Genomic DNA, 22,542 nt, shown 5'->3' with positions numbered 1-22,542 from the left:
TCCATTTTCAACACGCTACCCAACCTACCATTAATTTGCACCTGAATCGTAGCTTCTGCATACAAGGTCTTCACCCATTTTACTATTCCCTCCCCAAAACCCATAAGCCTTAAAGTGTCAACCATGCACTCTCTATTCACACCATCATAAGCATTCTCCCAATCAATGCCCAAAATTCCACCACCCTTACAACCTTGCAAAAATTCCCTAATACGACTATGTCCATCCCTCATACTACGACCCGGAATTCCCAACTGACCCTTGTGTACCATACCACCTATTACCTTCTTCATCCTGTTCCCTAAAATCTTCGCAAAAATCTTATAATCCGTACACATTAAAGATATGGCCCTGTACGTGCTCAGTGTTCTCCCCTCGCTTTTTTTCTTTACAAGCACGACCACACCCGTCCTCTGTGACGTTCCCAATTTCCCTTCCTTCAGCATACAATTCAATACCTGAACCAAACAAACATTTATGGTTTCCCAATGCACTCTGTAAAAATCATTGGAAAGCCCATCAATTCCCGGTGCTTTCCCCTTACTTAAATTGAACACTGCCTCTTTCACTTCTTCCATACTTATTATTCCCTCCAATCCCCCTCTGTCCTCCCCACCTTTCCCCAAGACCTTCACCCCTCCTCTTTCTTTATTAACTATCCCCACATTACCTTTTTCCCATTTCCTTTTAAACCAATAGTCCGCATAATTACTTATCCCCTCAGTTGTCACCAACATTTGCCCCTTAGTATAACCTTCCAAATCGTCACTAACCTCTAAAAGTATTATAGTGGACTCCTGTTGTCTAATGCGAAAACTTCTTAACACACTACCCGACGGTTTATCTCCCCATAGCACGGCATCCATACCTGCCCTTACCCTTAATTCATCAAATCTTTCATTATGTATGTCCCTTAGTCTCCCTCTTAGCCCTGATATTTCTTCAAAAGACTTCCCCTCATCTCTTGCGTAACACTCATTGAGCTGCTGTTCCAAATAATTCTGTAAACCGTACCTCCACCTCGCCTCCTCCCTTCCTTTATATTTATAAAACCCCGCAATACCAGGTTTAGCCCTATTTTCCCACCAATCCAAAATACTCCCTACCCCATCCCTTGCCCTCCACAATTGTCTCCACCAGTCTCTAAACTCTGCGTTCACCACCTCACTCCTCACCAACCTCGCATTTAACTTCCAGAAACTTGAATATACCTTTACCACTCCCTCCCAATCCAGTTCTACCAAAACTGCCCTATGATCCGAAAACCCTACGTCCACTGTTTTTACCCCTCCTACCCTAACTGCCTCCGTTATATAAATCCTATCTAACCTCGCTGAATAATTTCTCCTAACAAAAGTGTAATCCACTCTCCAAGCCTCACTCCCCTCCACGTCCCTCACCCCTGCATCCTGTAAAACATTGCGTAACGACCGTAACACACAACCCGCCCCCCTTGGCTCCACGTCCCCCCCCCCCTTATAACACAGTTCCAGTCCCCCCCAATTACAGTGACTAGAGGTAAACCCCTTAAAAAATACACTAAAACGTCTCTCACAAAATCCTCTTTTACTTTGATTATATTCTCCGCTGGCATATAAACCCCAATGAAACATACTCTAGATGCTCCCCACTCACCATCCACCCTCACTACCCTCCCCCCCCTTCTTCCCACTTTATAATACGTAAGGGACTATTTTCCTTCACAGCCACTGCCACTCCCCCTTTTAACCTAACAGACCCACTTACATACAATTTATAACCTTTTAATGCCAAAGCACAGCCTATCTTATAATTATGTTCTTGTATAAAGCATACATCCACATTATATCTCCTCAAAAACCATTCCATCCATACTCGTTTCACTTCATTCTTCAATCCATTTACATTTACAGTTACTATCGTGAATTATTTTAATAGTGGTGGTTTACCCTTTCTTCTTGGCACACACCCTCCTATACCGTCCTGCTGTATGGCATCTTTCTTGACAGCTTGCTTATTCACCCCCCCTATCCCTTCATTATCCCTAGAACCATTGAACCCTACATTACCCCTTCCCTCTTTCCCCTTATGACATACATCCTTTCTCCAAGATTTTACTCCTGTTCTTTGTCCTGGAGTAAGAACATCGTCCATCTCAGACGTTCCTGCAGGTCTCTTACAGAGAACTTCCCAGTTCTCTTACCCACACACCTCGTCACCTGTCTTTTCCGCCCTATGGACCTCTGCCACAACGTTGTGCACATTAACATTAGTGCACACAGTATTCCTAACCTCCTGATCTTGCTGCACCGTTGCCTGCACCAGGTTACACCCTTCATCCACCTGTCCCTCTTCAACGTCATGCAAAAAGGAACTAAGTACTTCCTCCAGCAAGCCATCCTGTTGGCCCGTACCCTCCTCCTCAGACGTCGATGTCGTCTGTCCCTTATCAACTGTTAGTGTTACACTTTCCTCCATGGCCGCCTCAGCCCTATCCACTTCGTCACTCCATCGGCAAGGAATCTTGTTTGGCCTTACTCCTTCCTCCGACACCTCCAGAGCATTCCTCTGTTGTAAGATCACATAATCTGCAAGTCTTCCGCTGCCCTGAGTAGTACACGTAGACCTGCGTTCGGAAGACCTCCATAAATACGTATGATGGAATTGGCTGCCTCAACGTCATTTTCAGCGTAAATGATCCTTCAGGTAGCCCCTCATAAGGTCCATTTTGCCACACCCCCATCACTGCTGAGTGGATTTTCCCATAGCTGCTAAACACCGCCGTCACATCATGCTCCGTCGCCTCAAAAGGCACGTTTCGTACTTTCACCCACGTCACATAAATGGACACATCATGTAAGCAGACTTCCACCATAGTGTTCACTGCCAGCCTCTTCTCTTGATATTTGTTGACTATGCTTGTATAGAATCCTGCGTCTTTAAACTTGATGAAAATTCTCGACACACCATTTACTGCTACTCCATATAATTCTTCGGTCGGTATTCCATATACCTCACTGATGATGGTATGCAGTAACACGTGCATGGTTGTTCCTGTAAGCGTGCCACGCACCAATTCCACACAAACAGTGCTCACCCGGCGTCCAATGCGATCCACCATGTTGTATGCACAAAACAGGAGAACTGCGCAGTAAACCAGTTGTATCAAGAGCTACTGCGCAGCCTGTCCGCACGGCACAATAGCGATGCGAACAATCCTAAAAAATGTGGAACGCTTCACGATTTTGCGTGTCATCCTTGCGCAGGGGCCATGCTAATCTTCTCTGTATCGTTCCAATTTTAGTATATGTACTGCCGAAGCAAGTACAACATAGTTACTAGGCAAGTGGGGGGGGGGGGGGAGTTGAAGAGTCAGCGGTAGTGTATTAAACCCACCACCGTGCACGATATTGATTGTTATCATGATGTATATGAGGGTTAGGGTGTGGATTGGTTTCATTAGTGGATGTGTGCCATCATGTTCAGATATTCCTTGTATTACAGTCAGCCTTTTAGATGGCAGGATTGTGTTTTATACATGTTGTCAATGAAGTCCTTAAAGCTCTTATAAATGTATAAGAGATGTCAATGAGTATACTAAGAAAGTGGTAGTTTTTCAAGGGGGGGGAGTGTAAGCATTACTAGGTAGGACTATCGTTTTTTATTATAAGACCATCTTTTCATGTGAAGTACAGTACATAAAAGTAGTGTTTGATTGGAGTGCAACAGCCTGTCTGATGTCATTATATAAGTGCTTCTTTGATATTTGTGTAGTCACTGCAGATTATCGTTTTACTGCTTGTATCTTGTTACATATTGATTAAGTACCCATATATTTTGTACCTGAGTTTAAAAAAAAAAAAAAAAAAAAAAAACTTTTTTTTCTTTGCATGTTATTATATTTTTACTAAAATTACGTTGCCAATTTTTTAAACAGGAATAATCACAAAAGTTTTGCATTTCAGTTTTTTTTTAAATTATGAGAGATAATACTTTTTTCTTATATAAGAAATAATTTCTGAACACTAACGAAGTACATTTAATTATATTATCATTAACTACGTCTCTCATTTATAAATGTTTTATTTCTATTTTAACATTAACATTATAAACAACATGTTTAAAATATTTTTTTTTTTTTTTTTTTTTTTTTTTTTAACTTTTTTTTATATTTTATTTAAAAACAACATACACATGATACAAGCCGACAATTAGCAAATCCAAAACCGTGACAGACAATGTCAGTACACACACACTAAACAAAAAAAACATTTTAACATATTGATATAACGAAATTCTACCGTAAGAAACCCAACCCGTTTACGGGGAAAAAAAAAAACATACCGACTACAAAACAGAACGTCGGAGTCATAAAACATGTAGGAATAAGTCCTATAATCATGTATATATGTATATACATACACATGCACATATACACATATATGTATGTGCATATATAATGTAAATAAGTGTGACATTCTTTGGATTATATTGCCTTTTGTGTTATAAGATACTGGCTGTATTTTATGGATATAATAAACCCACCTGTATGTAGAGGTGTGGGCTGTTTTTAGTTACATGTATGTTGTGTGTGCTGGTTGGGCACTTTGGAGGGGGAATCAAGCATTTACAGTTGAACGTGTTTTTCTTATGTATAAGTTTAGTGCTGGGATAAGGAATGTGAAGTTGTTTGTTTTTATTATTTAATGGATCACGTTTTTTGTTTATGTAACCTAAGTATAGCATACATGTATGATGTGTATTGTGTTTTTTAAATAAAAAAAAGTAACTATGTCTGCCGTCACCACTCATAACCACCTTCAGTTATTGAATTTAAAAATACATTAGAATACAATAAAATAAGGGAATATAAGAACCCCTTATCGACTCCTCCACAGAAAAATAAAATTTTTACATTTTCTAAATACATACTGCTGACTCATCTTTGTGCTTACAAAATATCCCCCATCCCCTATGCTTTTTATCTCTTTAGTCCAAAGCTAAAACCTTATTATACATTTCATCAATCAAAATTATATTACAATAAGCATAATAATATCAATACTTATCATCCGACTAATAAGTTTTTTTTTTTTTTATATTTTATTTAAAAACAACATACACATGATACAAGCCGACAATTAGCAAATCCAAAACCGTGACAGACAATGTCAGTACACACACAATAAACAAAAAAAACATTTTAACATATTGATATAACGAAATTCTACCGTAAGAAACCCAACCCGTTTACGGGAAAAAAAAAACATACCGACTACAAAATAGAACGTCGGAGTCATAAAACATGTAGGAATAAGTCCTATAATCATGTATATATGTATATACATACACATGCACATATACACATACATGTATGTGCACATATGTTCTTACAGCACAGACTGGATTATACTAGAACAAACAAACAAAAAAAAAGACTTATCACTAAAAAAAACTAGACAAACTAAATACATAACATCCAAAACAGAAGTGGCAGACAATGTCAGGTACACACAAAAAACATTGTAACACAGTGATATAACAAATTCTACTAAAATAACCCAACCAACCGACTTCCAAACAAACAGTCGGAGTCATTATAAAACATGTAGGAATGAGTCCTACAAACATATATATATATATATATATGTATACATATACGCATGCATATACACACATACGTGTATGTGCACTTGTTCGTACAGAACAAACTGGATCATACATAGAAATAAAGCTCTAAATGACTTTTCACCAAATAAACTAAAAAAATATTACATCCAATGATAGAACTATACCTAAGACATTGGTTCCCACAAACACACCTACACACACACAAAATTAATGTTACCGATTAACACTCAGTATATAATATGACCTTCCAGTCAAATGAAGGGTATATATAAACCCCATCAAAAACTTTTATATTTTCGTACATAGGTCATTTTGTACCCATTCAATACGATAAAAAAGAGACGTATGACAAGGATAAATCTAACATCAGATTCGAATGTATAAAACATATCCTCACAATATACATATAAATATAAACCCCCTATATAAAATGGTTCTTATAACAATAAGAGAAAAAACAGAAAATCACATACTACTTTTGACTCTGTGATTTTACAAATTCATAAAGGTCTACATACCCCGGAGCCCCCGACGGCTCCCTGCAAAAAAACTTTACCCACATCTACCACCTTGCAAACCAATCAACCTTCCTCATCAGGCTTCCAATCACTCCAAGAGGACACACCACTGAAGAGACCAACCCCTTGCCTCTCACCCCGTCACCAAACGGAGTAGACGTTCAACAGTAAGTTCACGATATCCCTCCGGAAAACTAATTACCCACCTTTCCCCATATAATTGTTTGTTCCTACATGCTGTCCTATAAAAACACGCCGCCAACGCTTTTATCCTAATGTTTCCCTCCACCTCTCTCATCCCCCAAGAAACATGCAAGTAATCAACTATTACGTATCTGAGAGCCCTCCCCACCTCTTTGGGTACCCCTCCCATATCTAACATTAAAGCCCTGAGGGTTGATATCTGTCCCCCCCCAATAAAAAGAAAACCCTCTTCAACCACAATCTTACCACCTCCAAAGCAGAACAAAAATATACTACATGAAAAGCCGTTTCAACATCCCCACAAAAACCGCATGATGCCTCTCTCACAAAACCCATTCGTCTTAGCACCTCTTTCGATGCTAACGTCCCCATAAGAAATCTATATACTAATTCCCTCGCTCTTGCCGGTATTCTTAATTTACTAAATTCCACCCATATCACTCTCCAATCATATGTGGGATACACTGCCATCCCTTGCATTGATTCCTGACGACGACCCACACCCACTAACCGTTTTACCTTGAGTTTTTTAACATTGCGTACCCTTTAACATAAACCGCAACATATCTTCACACTCCACTAAGTCCCTGCCACCCCACCATTTGCGGATATCCCCCATCACCTCCCCCACCTGAAAACCCCTTTACCCCGCTGCCCGAATATACCTCTGCTTCACATATAGCGCCTTCACCCTAGACCCTAATGCCATCAATCCCAATCCTCCCTGTCTTACCGCAGTCATTACCACATCTTTACCCAACCACGCCCTCCCAAAACCCCACACATACCTTAAGGCTCTTCTTTGTAATTCCATAATATCCTGACTTCTTAAGGGGTAAATTTCCGCCACTCGCCACACCTTACTATAAATCAGCGTATTTACCACCACAACCCTTTGATGCAAGGTTACATCCCCGGCCCTTAGACTCCTGAGCCTACTCAAAGCTCTGTCCATTACCATTTCTGAATTAACCCTCCTGCTCTCCTGTACATCTGCTAAATACAAAATCCCACAAATCTTTAGCCTATCTACAGTTATCCATCCAAACTCCTCCCCCAAGGTCCCTCCTACCCAATTGCCTACCTCCAGCAACCGTGATTTCTGCTTATTAACTCTCATCCCAGTAGCATTCCCAAAAATCTCAATTACCCTTCCCACTTTACTTAAATCTTCTATCTCATTAAGTAAAACAGTTGTATCATCTACATAACCAACAATATTCCCACAAAATCCACCTCTCTCCCCCATCCTTCCCATCCCACCATCAACCAGAACATAGAAAGGATTCTGCATACATGCAAAGAGTATTTTTTTTTTATATTTTATTTAAAAGGACACAGTACAAGATATAAATAAATAAAAGAACACAATTATTAACCGTTTGAAAATACAATGACCTACCATCAACCCCATAGCATACCACAAGTGTTACATTCATATTGTATTAAAGAATATACCATCACCGAACAATGAAACGAACAGGATAACACCTGCTCAGAAAAAACATCAACAAATTCTAAACCTACAAATCATGCCTATTATACAGTACAGTAAAACCTCCTTGCACAAAGTACACAGATGATATGATGCAGCATACGAAGGATAAAATTATACATTACAATAATTAACAAAAGCTAACCTAACCCTACAATAAAATTGCAAAGACATACCACATTAATACTTCCCGCAAATAGCAGGAAACTCTTAACATAATAAAGAGCGAGAGAGCTCCAGCACCGAACAAAAAAAAAATTAGCAAAAACCAAAAACTCAAAAATTTTATGTCTGTGTCCACATAAATCCCCCACAACTCTGTACAATTAGACCCCTTGCACAAAGTGCACAACAAATATTATTTAACATACAAAAATTAAAATTATACAGAACATTAATTTAAACATTATGCAAACCTAAGCCTACAATAAACATTACATTGATACATCTCACAATGAAACTCCCCACATAAACACTGGGCAGGAAACACCCTCAAGTAAAAGACATAACATTATATACGCAAGTACAACCCATACAACTAACAAAATCCTAACATAAGGTATCAAAACTGTCTAGTTACAGGACATAAAAACCTTATCTCCCTATTTGAAACACTAGTACATCATTGCTGATTTTTTTTTTTTATATAAACAGTCTAAAAGATAATATATAAACAAATAATTAGCATATAATTATAATTCTCATTGCCTAAAGACTCGCCGCACTTACTTCGTGCCGGCACATACTACCCCCCCCCCCTTTTCCCTATTATCAATGTTATTATACTGAGCGTTATCATGGGAATAAAAATTCCTCATGCACATACAGTAGTCATAATTAAAAATATTGACATACAAGTTCGTACATGTTCCATCCTTGTTTTTTCCCCAAAAACTCCATTGAACAAAACCAGTTTACAATCTCATAGAAATCCCATTAAGGGCATCACACAATAAAATTGCCCACTCCTAACCTAATACCTCACTATCCATTATAATTCATATATCATTACATAACATGATTAGGTACATAGAAAAAGGTGTCATTATATGTGATTATAAAATTGACTAAACCAAAGATCATGATTTCATATATAAAACATAGCAGAAAATTTTTCCCACAAAATAACTGTGCAGGGTCACAGCACTTCACAAACATAAGTTATACAACGATCAAGTTAACTTGTGTGCTTATCTTAACATCATTCTGCTCTAAACCCGAGATCCCAAGGTTTAGTCATCATGGTTTTTAAGGTTATCCTGTATGCAGTGAACATAACCATAGATTCCAAATCCTCATTCATCACCCTTCCACTCTATTCATAACCCTCCCACCATCCACACTACAAAGAAGCCTAAACCAACCCACCCTCATGTATCCCCCGGTAGGAGACCAACCCTTTGCCTGCCCCCTGGGTTCATGAGAAGAAGGCCCCCCACAGTGAGATTCCGGTAACCCTCCGAAAAGCTAACTACCCACCTCCCACCATAGACTTGCCTATTCCTACACATAGTTCTATAAAATCTCGCTGCTAACGCTTTTATCCTCAACTCTCCCCTAACCTCCCTCATCCCCCAAGATACATGTAAATAATCCGTCATAACATACATTAAGGCTCTACCCACATCACCCGGCACCCCAGTTACATCCAACATTAAGGCCCGTAGGAATGGCCATTGCCCCCCCCCAAAAAAATCTGATAACTCTCACCATCCATAACCTCACCCCCTCCAAAGAGGGACAAAAATATACCGCATGAAAGGCCGTTTCGATGTCCCCACAATGCAAGCATGAGTCCTCTCTCACAAGACCCATTTTATATAACACATCCCTAGAGGCCAATATTCCCATCAGAAAACGATATACTAACTCTCGTACCCTCGCTGGTATTCTAAGCAAACCAAACTTCCTCCATATGCTTATCCAGTCATATGTTGGATATACAGCAAGTCCCTGTAAGACACCCTTGCCTACCACAGCACCCACCATTCGTTTGACCTTAAACGTGGACACCTGTTTAACATGTAATAAAACCCTCAACATATCCTCACAATACCTCAAATCCCTTCCACACCACCATCTTCGTGCATCCTCCATTACCCTACCTACCCTGACTCCTCTATTCCCCCCAGTCCGAATATATCTTTGTTTAATATATAAAGCCATTACTCTATGACCCAATGACATCAGGCCAAGACCCCCACGTCTCCCCTCCGTCATCACCACGTCCTTGCTCAACCATGCCCTCCCAAACCCCCACACATACCTTAGAACCTTCCTCTGGATTTCTGCAATATCCTCTGCTCTTAAAGGGAACACCTCAGCCACTGCCCACACCTTACTATACACCAGAGAGTTGACCACTAAAACTCTCTGCTGTAATGTTACATCCCTAGCCCTTAAGCCTCCTAGCCTACCCAAAACCCTGCTCGTAACTAATTCCGAATTTATCTTCCTACTTTCCTGCACTTCCGCCATGTACCATATTCCACAAACCTTAATTCTGTCCACTACTGACCATCCCAACCCCTCCCCCAAGCCCCCTCCCACCCAATCCCCCACCTCTAATAGTCTCGACTTCATTAAATTAACTCTCATGCCCGTGGCGTCCCCAAAAATCTGAATGATTCCACCAACTTTCCTTAGATCTTCCTCATGCCTTACCAGCACGGTAGTATCATCTACGTACCCCACAATCCCCCTAATCCCATGTTCAATCATCACCTCATCCACCAGCCCATAAAATGGATTCTGTACGCAGGCAAACAATAACTGAGAGAGTGGACAGCCCTGCCTCAAACCTCTCTCCATCAGTACTGGGTCCCCCAACTTACCATTAACCTGTACCCTAATAACTGCTCCCTCATACAAGGTTTGCACCCATCTCACCACCTTCTCCCCCAAACCCAGCTGTTCCAAACAAACTTTTAAGAAATCCCTATTCACACAATCATACGCATTAGCCCAATCTAATCCAAGTATTCCCCCTCCGGTGCAGTCCTCAATAAAATCCCTTATTTGACTATGCCCGTCCCTCATACTTCTTCCCGGAATGCCAAACTGTCCCCCATGTACCACTGATCCTAGAACCTTCTTCAGTCTATTGCCCAGAATTTTAGCATAAATTTTATAATCTGCACACATTAAGGATATTGCTCTATAATCATTCAATACTTTCCCATCCTTCTTCTTCGGCACCAACACAACGATCCCTGTTTTCTGGGTCTTCCCCATCCTCCCACTGCTCCACATATGATTCAAGACTTCCACTAACCCATACCTAATGCATTCCCAATAAACTCTATAAAAATCATTCGGTATTCCATCAATGCCCGGCGTCTTACCCTGACTCATCCCGTAAACCGCCTCCCCCACCTCCTCCTCACTAATACTACCCTCCAGCATTTCCTGTTCCTCTTGTCCCAATACAATAGTATTCTGCATAACCCCAAATACCTCCTCACTGACAACTTCCTTGTTCCTCCTCCATTTCTCCCTAAACCAATAATCAGCATAACCACTAATATCATCTGTATCAGTAAGACCTTGACCCACCACATAACCCCCCCCCCCTCCATCAGCGACCACTAGATGCGCTATGGTAGTCACCATCTGCCTTTCCCTAAATTTTCTCAGGACATAACCTGATGGTCGATCACCCTTTAACACCTCCTCTAATCCTGCCCTAACTCTAATCGCGTTAAACCTTTCATTATGTAATCCTTCAATCCTACTCCTTAAGCCATCCACCTCACCTCGCACATCTTCCCTTCCCCCCCCGTCATAAACAGCATTCAACTGTCCCTCCAGGTAGTTTTGCAAACCATATCTCCACCTTGCCTGTTCCTTTCCACGTATCCTAAAAAACTCTGCTATTGCTGTCTTTGCTCGCATCTCCCACCAGTCAAGCAAATCCATCCCACCATCCCTACCCTCCCAGCAATGTCTCCACCATTCCTCAAAGGATGAGCCTTCATCCCCCTCCTGCAGAAGCCTCACATTCAATTTCCAATACCCAGCATATATGCGAACTATACCATCCACCCGCAGATCAGCTATCACCGTCCTGTGATCCGAAAAACCGACATCAAAAGCCCTCACTCTCTCCACACCAATCCCCTGCATCACATATATCCTATCTAACCTCGCCCCATAATTCCCACGAATAAACGTGTGCTCCACCCCATACTCCCCCCTGCCCACCACATCTACAACACCTACATCCCTCAACACATCCCGTAGTGCACCCAAAACACATCCTGCCCCCCTCGGCGTCACATCCCCATACCTAATCACACAGTTCCAATCACCTCCAATTACAGTTATGGAAGGTAAACCCCGCAAATAATACATCAAAACATCACGTACAAAATCAACTTTAACTCTAACATTGTTACATGCTGGCATATATACACCAATGAAACATACTCTCCTCACCCCCCAGTGCCCATCTACCCTTACAACCCTCCCCCCTCCCCCCTCCCCCCTCCTCCCAACCCATGACACGCAATGGGCTGGTCTCCTTTACAGCTACTGCTACCCCTCCTTTTAATTGCAAAGCATTACTGACAAACATTTTATAACCCCTCAAACTCAATTCACTCCCTAACCTATGGTTATGCTCCTGCAAAAAACATACATCCACATCAAACCTTCGTAAAAACCACTCTAACCAAACCCTTTTTACCTCAGATTTAAGCCCATTGACATTTATTGTGACACACTTGAATTTGCTAGAAGAGGGGGCTTACCCCTATGCCGCTGTATCTTACTCACTTCACCTTTCTCAGTACCTGTACCATTTTTATCCTTTTTTCTAACCTGGCCTCCAGCCCCTCCTTGCCCCCCCCCACTGATCTTCCCCGGTACACCCCCTCCCCTGCCTACCTTTTCCCCTACAACTACCCATGACTTCTTCCCGGGTCTCTGCCCAGGTGTTAAAACCTCATCGAGGTCAAAAGCACCCGCAGTCCTTTTTCGTGAGCTCTCACTCACACACAAATCTACTTCCTGCACGTCCTCCTGATGGACTTCCACCACCACTTCCATGTCCTCTCTGGCATTCCTCGAACCCTTCACCTGTTCCTGCTGCTCAACCATCAGCTGTATCTCACTTGACTTCTCAGGACCATCCTCCCCGGCCACCGTCTCGTCGAAGAACTCCTTCAGCACCGCATCCAGCAACTTCTCCTGGGTAGACTCTTCCACGTCCACCCGTCCCTCAGGCGATGGGGGCCCCTCCCCTGTCACCTCTGGGATGGTAACACAGGTACCGACCGTCGATACTTCCCGTTCTACCTCTTCACTCCATCGACCACTCGTCACTGGTTCCACCTCTCCCAACTCAGGCATCAACTCACATGGTCTCTGCTCCACTGCCAACGTACCAGGAGCCCTGGTAGGCTGCCTTCTAGGACAGTGAGCTGCCATATGATCATATGAGCCACAAAGTCGACAGGTCTTTCTCTGGCCGGCATAGTGTACAAAAACCTGCGTCCTGGACTCCACCAACATGACGTAGGACGGTATAGGCCTAGCCAACGTCATTTTGAGGGTATAAGAGCCCTCAGGTCGTCCCTTATATGGCCCTTCTGTCCATACTCCCATCGTTGCCGAATGAACTTTACCGTAGTTGTTGAATACCTCCTGTATACTATACGCCGTCGCCTCGAAAGGGACATTCCTGACCTTCACCCACGTATAGTATCTGGATACGTCATGCATAACGACGTCCACTGCCGAGTTCACCGTCACCTTCCTCTCCTGATACTCTTCAACAAGTCTGTCGTAGACGCCGGTACGATTCAGTTTTAGGAATACTCTGGTCATCCCATTCAAGGCAACACCATATACTTCCTCGTTGGGGACACCATAGGCGTCCCTGATGATCGCAGGTAGCAATGTATGCATTGTTGCTCCAGTAAGCGTGCCACGTACCAGCTGTATACAAACAGTGTTAATCCTTTGTCCCACTCGGTACGCCATTTTGTCTTCTAGTTGCTAAAGGTCACCACCAGAGGGCAGGTGTAGCTACTAGCCGTGCGTCCTCTCTCCCCGGAGGTCGAGAGACGAATGAAAGAGTATTTGGGAGAGTGGACACCCCTGCCTTAAACCCCTCCCCATGCTTACTGAACTACCCAACCTACCATTTACCTGTACTCTCATCGATGCATTCTCATACAATGTCCTCACCCATCCAACCACCCTCCCTCCAAAACCCATTCTCACCATACTCTCAAACAAAAATTCCCTATCCACATAATCATAAGCTTTCTCCCAATCCAGACCTAGAATACCTCCCTTACTACTACCCTCAAGGAAATCCCGAATACGTCCATGACCTACCCGCATACTCCTCCCCGGGATACCAAATTGTCCCCCATGTATCACCGACCCCATGACCTTCTTCAGTCTATTACCCAAAATTTTCGCAAAAACCTTGTAATCTGCACACATCAAAGATATTGCTCGGTAAGCACTCAACTCTCTACCCCCCCTCTTCTTTGGCACCAAAACTATGACACCCGTACTTTGCGATGTGCCCAACTTCCCACTAGTTAACATATGATCCAATAGCCTAACAAAGCACTGCCTAATACACCCCCAATGTGCTCTATAAAAATCATTTGGTATACCGTCTATCCCTGGTGTTTTCCCGGTACTCATCCCGAAAACTGCTTCTTCCACCTCAACCTCACTTATACCAACCTCCAACCCCACTCTATCCTGCTCACTTAAAATGCTATGGAACCCCCCTTCAAAAATACCCTCCCAGGAACCCCCCTCCCTCCAACTCCATTTCTCCCTAAACCAACTATCAGCATAGAGACTCATACTTTCCGTATTGGATAGGACTCGACCCACTGGATACCCTCCCACCCCAGGGCTTGTCTCCAATTGTAGAATGGTGGTTACACTCTGTCGGTCCCTAAATTTACGTAAAACAAACCCAGACGGCTTATCACCCCACAATACATCCTCTAACCCCGCCCTAACCCTAATTGCATCAAACCTATCATTGTGTAATTCAGCGATCCTGCTCCGCAGACTGTCCATGTCATCCCTCCTACCACCTCCCCCAACATAACAATCTTGCAACTGTCCCACCAGATAATTTTGCAACCCAAAACGCCACCTCGCCTCTTCCCGTCCCCTAACCTTAAAAAAATTCGCTATTCCCGGTTTTGCCTGCATTTCCCACCAATCTAACAGATCTATCTCCCTGTCCCTAGCCTCCCAAAAAGGCAACCACCAATCACTGAAAAAAGGCCCCTCCTCCTCCTCCTCCTTAAGAAGCCTTACATTTAATTTCCAGTACCCAGAATAAATACGCACCACTCCATCCCACTTCAAATCTGCTATTACCGCCCTGTGATCCGAAAACCCCACATCGAAGGTTTGCACCGTCACAACATCTATACCCTGCTTAATATAAATTCTGTCCAATCGCGCTTCATATCCCCTACGGACGAACGTGTGCTCCACTAGGTATCCCCCCCTCCCCACCACATCAACAACCCCAATATCTCGCAATACATCCCTCAGCACACTCAGCACACAACCCGCCCCTCTCGGTTCGACATCACCACTCCTAATCACACAATTCCAATCACCACCTATTACTGTTATAGCAGGCAAACCTCTCAAGTGATACAGCAATACCTCTCTGACAAAATCTACTTTTACCCTGGTATTGCTAGTTGCTGGCATGTAAACTCCTACAAAACTAGCTCGACTCTCACCCCAGACACCATCCACCCTCACGACCCTCCCACCCCCCCCCTCTTCCCAGCCGATGACACGCAAGGGGCTGGTCTCCTTTATCGCCACTGCTACCCCACCTTTCAATTGCAAACCACTGGTAACATACATCCGATATCCTTTTAACCACAACACACAACCAGCCCTATGATTATGCTCTTGCAAAAAGCAAATATCTACATCAAACCGCCGTAAAAACGACTCCAACCAAACTTTCTTAACCTCAGTCTTAAGTCCATTGACATTAAGCGTGACACTTCTGAAAATTATAGAAGTGGCGGCTTTCCCCTATGCCGCTGGGATTTACTCGCTGCACTTTTCACATTACGTATTCCCTTTCCACTCGAGTTATCCTGTGCAGTCACCTCCCCCCTCCCTCTCCCACTGTGCAACTCAGGCGCACCTCTACCACTATGTGGCATCGGCTCCACAACCGCTGCCCATGACTTCTTCCCCGGCCTCTGCCCCGGGGTAATAACCTCGTCTATCTCTGATGCCGCAGTTCTTTTTCTAGAACTTCCACTTACACACATCTCACCCTCATACGAATCCTCCTGGTGTACCTCCACGGCCACCACACGCTCCAGCCTTTTCTTACTCAAGTCTTTCTCCACAATTTGTTGTCCCTCCAGCTCTCCAACTTCACATAAACTGAGGACACCTTCTGCACCGGGCTCATCCCCATCCAAAAAATCCTTGATGACATCTGCCAGTAAACCCTCCTGAGTCGAAGCTTCCTGGACTAAAGACTCCTCAGATAACACCTTCGACTCCCCCGACTCCCCTGGGATAGTGACACACGTCTCCTCCTCTGCCACCTCCCGGTCGACCTCCTCGCTCCAGAGATCAGGCCTCCGGCCTCCCGAGGCAACAGAGCCAGGCACCAAATCACACGACTGTTGAATCACAATCGGCGTTTCCAGAATTCGAGGAGCCCGCCTCCTAGGACACTGGGCTGCCATGTGCTCATAAGAGCTGCACAGACGACATGTTTTTCTCTAACCCGCATAGTACACATAAACCTGTGTTCTACAACCGGTCATCGTTACATAGGATGGTATAGGCCTTGTTAAAGACATTTTAAGGGTGTAAGAACCTTCCGGCATTCCTTCATACGGACCATCCCTCCATATCCCCATGGTTGCAGAATGCACTGTCCCATAACTGCGAAAAAACTCCTGTAGTCCATACGCCGTAGCCTCGAAGGGTACATTCCGTACCTTCACCCATGTGAAGTACTTAGAAACATCATGTAACACAACATCCATCGCTGAATTCACACTCATGCGTTGTTCCTGGTACTGCTCGACAATTCTTGTGTAGAAGCCGGCTCTCAGAAATTTCACGAAGATTCTTGTCAAACCATTAAGAGCGACGCCATATAATTCCTCGTTGGGGATACCATATGTGTCCCTGATGATGTTAGGGAGAAGTACGTTCATCGTATCTCCACTTAACGTACCACGAACCAGCTCTATGCAGATAGTATTTACTCTCCGTACTGTATGTTCAGCCATTTTGATATCCCAAAATGAGCAGCGCACGTCCACACTACTCAATGGTTGTTGATGTACTGTGGTAGCTCGCCTGAAAAACAGCAGAGGGGTGCTGAGCACAACCGCACTCCACCGTAGTCAGGCATCGAATGACCAATTATGAGAGATAATACTTTTTTCTTATATAAGAAATAATTTCTGAATATTAATGAAGTACATTTAATTATATTATCATTAACTACGTCTCTCATTTATAAATGTTTTATTTCTATTTTAACATTAACATTATAAACAACATGTTTAAAATATTATGTGTCTCAGGCCGCGGTCCACCACAGAACGTGGCAGTGACGGCAAGTGCTACAAGTCTCACTGTGACATGGGATCCACCTGATGAACCTCCTCTCTACTACACCGTGACTGCTGGTAGTGACACTCAAGTAATATATGGAACCTCAGTCGTAATTAACAACTTACAACCTTGTACAGCTTATATTATAACTCTGATATCTGTGTACCAGGACGAGTCGCTAGTAACATACAGCAGCGCTACAACACTGGACACAGGTAATATGTCAGGTGCAGTGTTTACTCTCTCTCCTACAGCAAAGCTATTTACCTTAATTGACATTTACTTCTCAAATTGTTTACCTTTCATCTTGTTTACTCTCTATAGAGCTCATATTATGTTGGTTATCTTCTACAGTGTTTTTTCCTCCTTGGTGTTTACCTTCCATGTTGTCTACCAGAGTGTTTACCTTCCATGCTGTCTACCAAAGTGTTTACCTTCCATGTTGCCTACCAGAGTTTTCACCTTCCATGTTGTCTACCATAGTGTTTACCTTCCATGTTGTCTACCATCGTGTTTACCTTCCATGTTGTCTACCACAGCATTTACCTTCCATGTTGTCTACCACAGCATTTACCTTCCATGTTGTCTACCATAGTGTTTACTTTTTATATTGTCTACCAGAGCATTTAACTTCCACGTTGTCTACCTAGCATTACCTTCCACGTTGTCTACCACAGCGTTTATCTTCTATGTTGTCTACTACTGTGTTTACCTTCCATGTTTTCTACCATAGTGTTTGCCTTCCATGTTGTCTACCACAGTGTTTACCTTCCATGTTGTCTACCATAATGTTTACCTTCCATGTTGTCTACCACAGCACTTACCTGCCATGTTGTTTACCATAGTGTTTGCCTTCCATATTATCTACCACAGTGCTTACCTTCCATGATGTCTACCATATTGTTTACCTTCCATGTTATCTACCATAGTGTTTACCTTCCATGTTGTCTACTGCAGTGTTTACCTTCAATGTTGTCTACCATAGTGTTTGCCTTCCATGTTGTCTACCACAGTGTTTACCTTCCATGTTGTCTACCATATTGTTTACCTTCCATGTTATCTACCATAGTGTTTTCCTTCCATGTTGTCTACTGCAGTGTTTACCTTCAATGTTGTCTACCATAGTGTTTGCCTTCCATGTTGTCTACCATAGTGTTTACCTTCCATGTTGTCTAGCACAGTTTTCACCTTCCATGTTGTCTACCATAGTGTTTACCTTCCATGTTGTCTACCATAGTGTTTACCTTCCATGTTGTCTACCATAGTGTTTACCTACCATGTTATCTACCACAGTGTTTACCTTCCATGTTGTATACTGCATTGTTTACCTTCCATGTTGTCTACCACAGTATTTACCTTCCATGTTGTCTGCCACAGTGTTTACCTTCCATGTTGTCTACCATAGTGATTACCTTCCATGTTGTCTACCATAGTGATTACCTTCCATGTTGTCTACCATAGTGTTTACTATCCATGTTGTCTACCATAGTGTTTACCTTCCATGTTGTCTTCCACAGTGTTTACCTTCCATGTTGTCTTCCACAGTGTTTACCTTCCATGTTGTCTACCATAGTGTTTACCTTCCATGTTGTGAACCTGCCTTGCAGTTTACCTGCGACTGTATTCACCTACCAAACTCTTTTCCTCTTTTCTCCTTTATTCTTTACATTCTATGTTGTATTGGTTCCATAAAGTTTATTTTCAGTGGGTTTTAAATTCTATTGTGTTTTTGTGCTATGTTGTTCTTTCTTTTATGTTGTTCATCTGTTGTTGACCTTCCATGTTTACCTTTCATGTTGTTTATCTTCCATGTTGCAAACTTTTCATTTTGTTTACATTTACATTTTTTACATTCCACTTTGTTTACCTTCCATGTTGCTTACATTCCATGTTGTTTATCTTCCAGGCTGTTTGTCTTTCATGTTTACCTTCCATGTTCCTTACTTTCGATAATGTTTACCTTCCATGTTGTTTACCTTGAATGTTGTGGGGTTTTAGCAATGTCAAATATTGTAAAGTGTAAATAAGACTTAGCTTGATGACGACTCAACATTCCACAGCCGCTTCCAGAACATTCTTGGAGCCGACGATACAACTGCACTTCAGCTGTTTGAACCAAATTGGTTGTATAAGTATAATTACCCTTAGGGGTGTTACTCAGCACATGTCAGAAACTGAGATTTTTTCTAATTACCTGTTTGGGTTCAACAGCCCATACCTGACTGCTAACTATAGGATGATTTTGAACCCCTTGTGACACAGGAACTGCGTAGAGCTATGGTGATGGATGAACGTTTGACAGATATTAGTGACTTGATAGAAGTTGAAATGTCCTTGGATGTCTAGGTTTTCCACTCAGTCTGAGAATACTCAGACTGAGTACACTATGTTCCACATGATTTGTCTTTTTCACAGTGATGTCATTACAGGAAGCTGATCACACTTCTCTGTAATTGTTCTGCTGTGTCCGTGGAGATTCTTTTATTAACAAAACATGTGATCACTAGTGTCTTTGTTATTACAGCATGAAGCACGAGTAGTCTCGTTCTTCATGCTGTTTAAAAGCAATCTGCCCAGCGGTGCCCTCCGTCGACCCTTTGCCCTGGGCATCTCCACTCACAAAAGATATACAGGTCAAGCATGTTTCCCTTGCTTGGCAAACTTCTACCATGTAGGAATGCAGAATACTTGATTCTTGCTATCTGGGCATAGATGTCAGTGTATGCTGTCTTTAACATGGTGATAAATGGTTGCAGGATTTTCCTTAATTGTCCTGCTAAGGAAAGAAATCGATTATCTCTTATTAATCCACATTCTTTGCAACAGTGGTTTCTTGCAAGGAAGTCGTGTGACTATGATACACGCTGGTATTGCATCTGGAATCAATTATAAACTGTTGATACAAAAGCAAGCAAGACACCACTGCCATTTCTGAGAGGGGCTGAAAAGGTTGAAAGGGCTGAAAAGGGCTGAAAGGGACTGATACCCCTCTCCTGGAGAAATTTTCTCCACACGTTGTTTACCTATCATATTGTTTACCTACCAAGCTGTTTACTTCCATTTTGTTTGCCTATCATGTTGTTTACCTACCATATTGTTTACCTTCCATGTTGTTTACCTTCCATGTTGTTTACCTACCATGTTGTTTACATACCATCATGTTGTTTGCCTACTATGTTGTTTACCTTCCATGTTGTTTATCGTCAATGTCATTTACCTTCCATGGTGATTACTTTCGAAAGTGTTTCCCTTTCATTGTGTTTGCATTCTGATCTTTCCCTGTTTACTTTCTGTAGTGTTTGTCTTTGGTGTTGTTTACCTACATGTTTGTAATAACATCCTGACTGTATTATATGACTGTGCAGTTCATTAATTATATATTTTATTCATTATTTTACAATAATTAAATCTTGGCATATTACCATCCTATATTATTAAACATTTCTTGCAGCTTCTCACAGTCTCAACTTTAATGGAAACATCAATTTATATATTTTTAATTAATCATAAGGCGGTACGGGTACATTATCTTTTTTTTTCACTCGTTATAACGTTTTTCCACAGTGCCGCCACCACCACAAAGTTGCTGGTTTGATGACATCACGAGCACAGCTATGACGCTGTACTGGCAAGACGCATATATTAATTGTGCAATTACAAACCACAACATCAGCTGGTCATGGGACGTCTTGTGGAGTGATGAAGCTGGTTCAGATGTCACCACTAACATGGGTAATCACATCAGACTGCGCGACTTTTCTCCCTATACCAACGTCACAGCAGAAGTTGCATCATATACAGACGCTGGTTATGGTCCGTCCACAAGTTGCTGGAATGTTACATCTCAGGAAAGTAAGTTTACCTTGTCTAATTTTGATATATTTCACAATTAAATGATAATTATAGAAGATGCTGGACAAACTTTCATCTGTAACTGAGATAAATATAGGTATTCTTATGTAATATAAACATCTTAAATACTAATTTTAAGTCGAAATGGAGATATAAAGTGAGGATTTTTAGCTATTGGAAAAATATAATTTTAAGTATTGTTCATTTATATATCATCTTTCATTAAAATTCAAAACACAGATAATATATTGAGTCATTAAAAACTTATTTCCTGTTATAAAGTAACTGCTAAACAACGCTTCAAGAACATTATGCAACATATTCTCACTGGAAGAAGAAAATATTTAAGAAGAGTTTGAGCATTTTGACTTGACACTGTTGACTAACATTGTCTTCGTGAAGACACCAACCTGACAGTTGTTGCACATCATGTTGCAAGTGAAATGCCTCTAATAACTTACCTATGTGCTAATATCCTGTTGAAAACTTTCACAATGCTCATAACAACACAAAAATTAGACGGAAAAACGTTTAAGTATGAGTGAAGAAAGCGCTCTATTAATTATCATATTTTGACCTAACTCGACTTGTCTTGTCTTTGCCTTCCTGGGAAGTACTGGACAACCTGCTTGAATACTTCTGATGCAGCCAGCTGCAATAGGCTCAGGCATGACAGGAAGAGTGTCTCAGATGCAGCCAGTTGCAGTAGGCTCAGGTATGATAGGAAGACTGACTCTGATGCAGCCAGCTGCAGTAGACTCAAGTATGATAAGAAGAGTGGCTCCGATGCAGCCAGCTACAGTAGGCTCAGGTATGAATATCAAAATGGTATACAATACCGACAGGTTGGTAGGTAAGACACATGGGCAACAGTTAGGTAACTTTATTCCGAAACGATTCTCCTACACAGTAGGCTTCTTCAGTCGATTGTAATAATGTTGGTAATGGCTTGACAAAGCTTCTGGAGAGCGAAACGTTGCCACAATAAAATATCACATTAGTTGCACATGAAAAAGTTGTCCAAGGTGTTTTCTCCTCTGTACCAAGATGCCATTGTGTTACAGTGTCTGATAGTGTGAATATCAAAATGGTATTCAATACCGACAGGTTGGAAGGTGAGACACATAGGCAACATTTAGGCAACTTTATTCCGAAACGTTTCGTCTACACAGTAGGCTTCTTCAGTCGAGTACAGAAAGTAGGCAGGAGCAGTAGAGATGTGAAGATGATGTAATCAGTCCATCACCCTTGAAA

The 22,542-nt window shown here is 42.1% G+C and overlaps 2 protein-coding genes and 1 non-coding gene across 5 annotated transcripts in view; 1 reads left to right on the top strand and 2 right to left on the bottom strand.

The window, feature by feature from the left end:
• The window catches only part of LOC138850954 (tyrosine-protein phosphatase Lar-like), a 654,087-nt gene that overhangs the window by 144,621 nt on the left and 486,924 nt on the right, over positions 1-22,542 (bottom strand). The window lies entirely within an intron of this gene.
• The window catches only part of LOC128705099 (phosphatidylinositol phosphatase PTPRQ-like), a 301,321-nt gene that overhangs the window by 152,401 nt on the left and 126,378 nt on the right, over positions 1-22,542 (top strand). For both annotated transcript variants that reach the window (XR_011394592.1, XM_070104397.1), the window contains exons 3-4: positions 17,406-17,651; positions 21,001-21,288. Coding sequence is in view for 1 of the 2 variants with exons in the window: in XM_070104397.1 (XP_069960498.1) it covers positions 17,406-17,651; positions 21,001-21,288 (534 nt within the window). In the remaining variant the exon portion in view is untranslated. The remainder of the gene's footprint in view (positions 1-17,405; positions 17,652-21,000; positions 21,289-22,542) is intronic.
• Positions 3,201-3,307, bottom strand: LOC128690987 (U6 spliceosomal RNA). The gene has a single exon (XR_008407384.2). It is a non-coding gene; the product is annotated as a U6 spliceosomal RNA (small nuclear RNA).

Source organism: Cherax quadricarinatus, chromosome 91 (assembly GCF_038502225.1).
Source record: "Cherax quadricarinatus isolate ZL_2023a chromosome 91, ASM3850222v1, whole genome shotgun sequence".
Taxonomy (NCBI): Eukaryota; Metazoa; Arthropoda; class Malacostraca; order Decapoda; family Parastacidae; genus Cherax; species Cherax quadricarinatus.
This window is presented reverse-complemented; position numbering and strand designations above follow the sequence as displayed.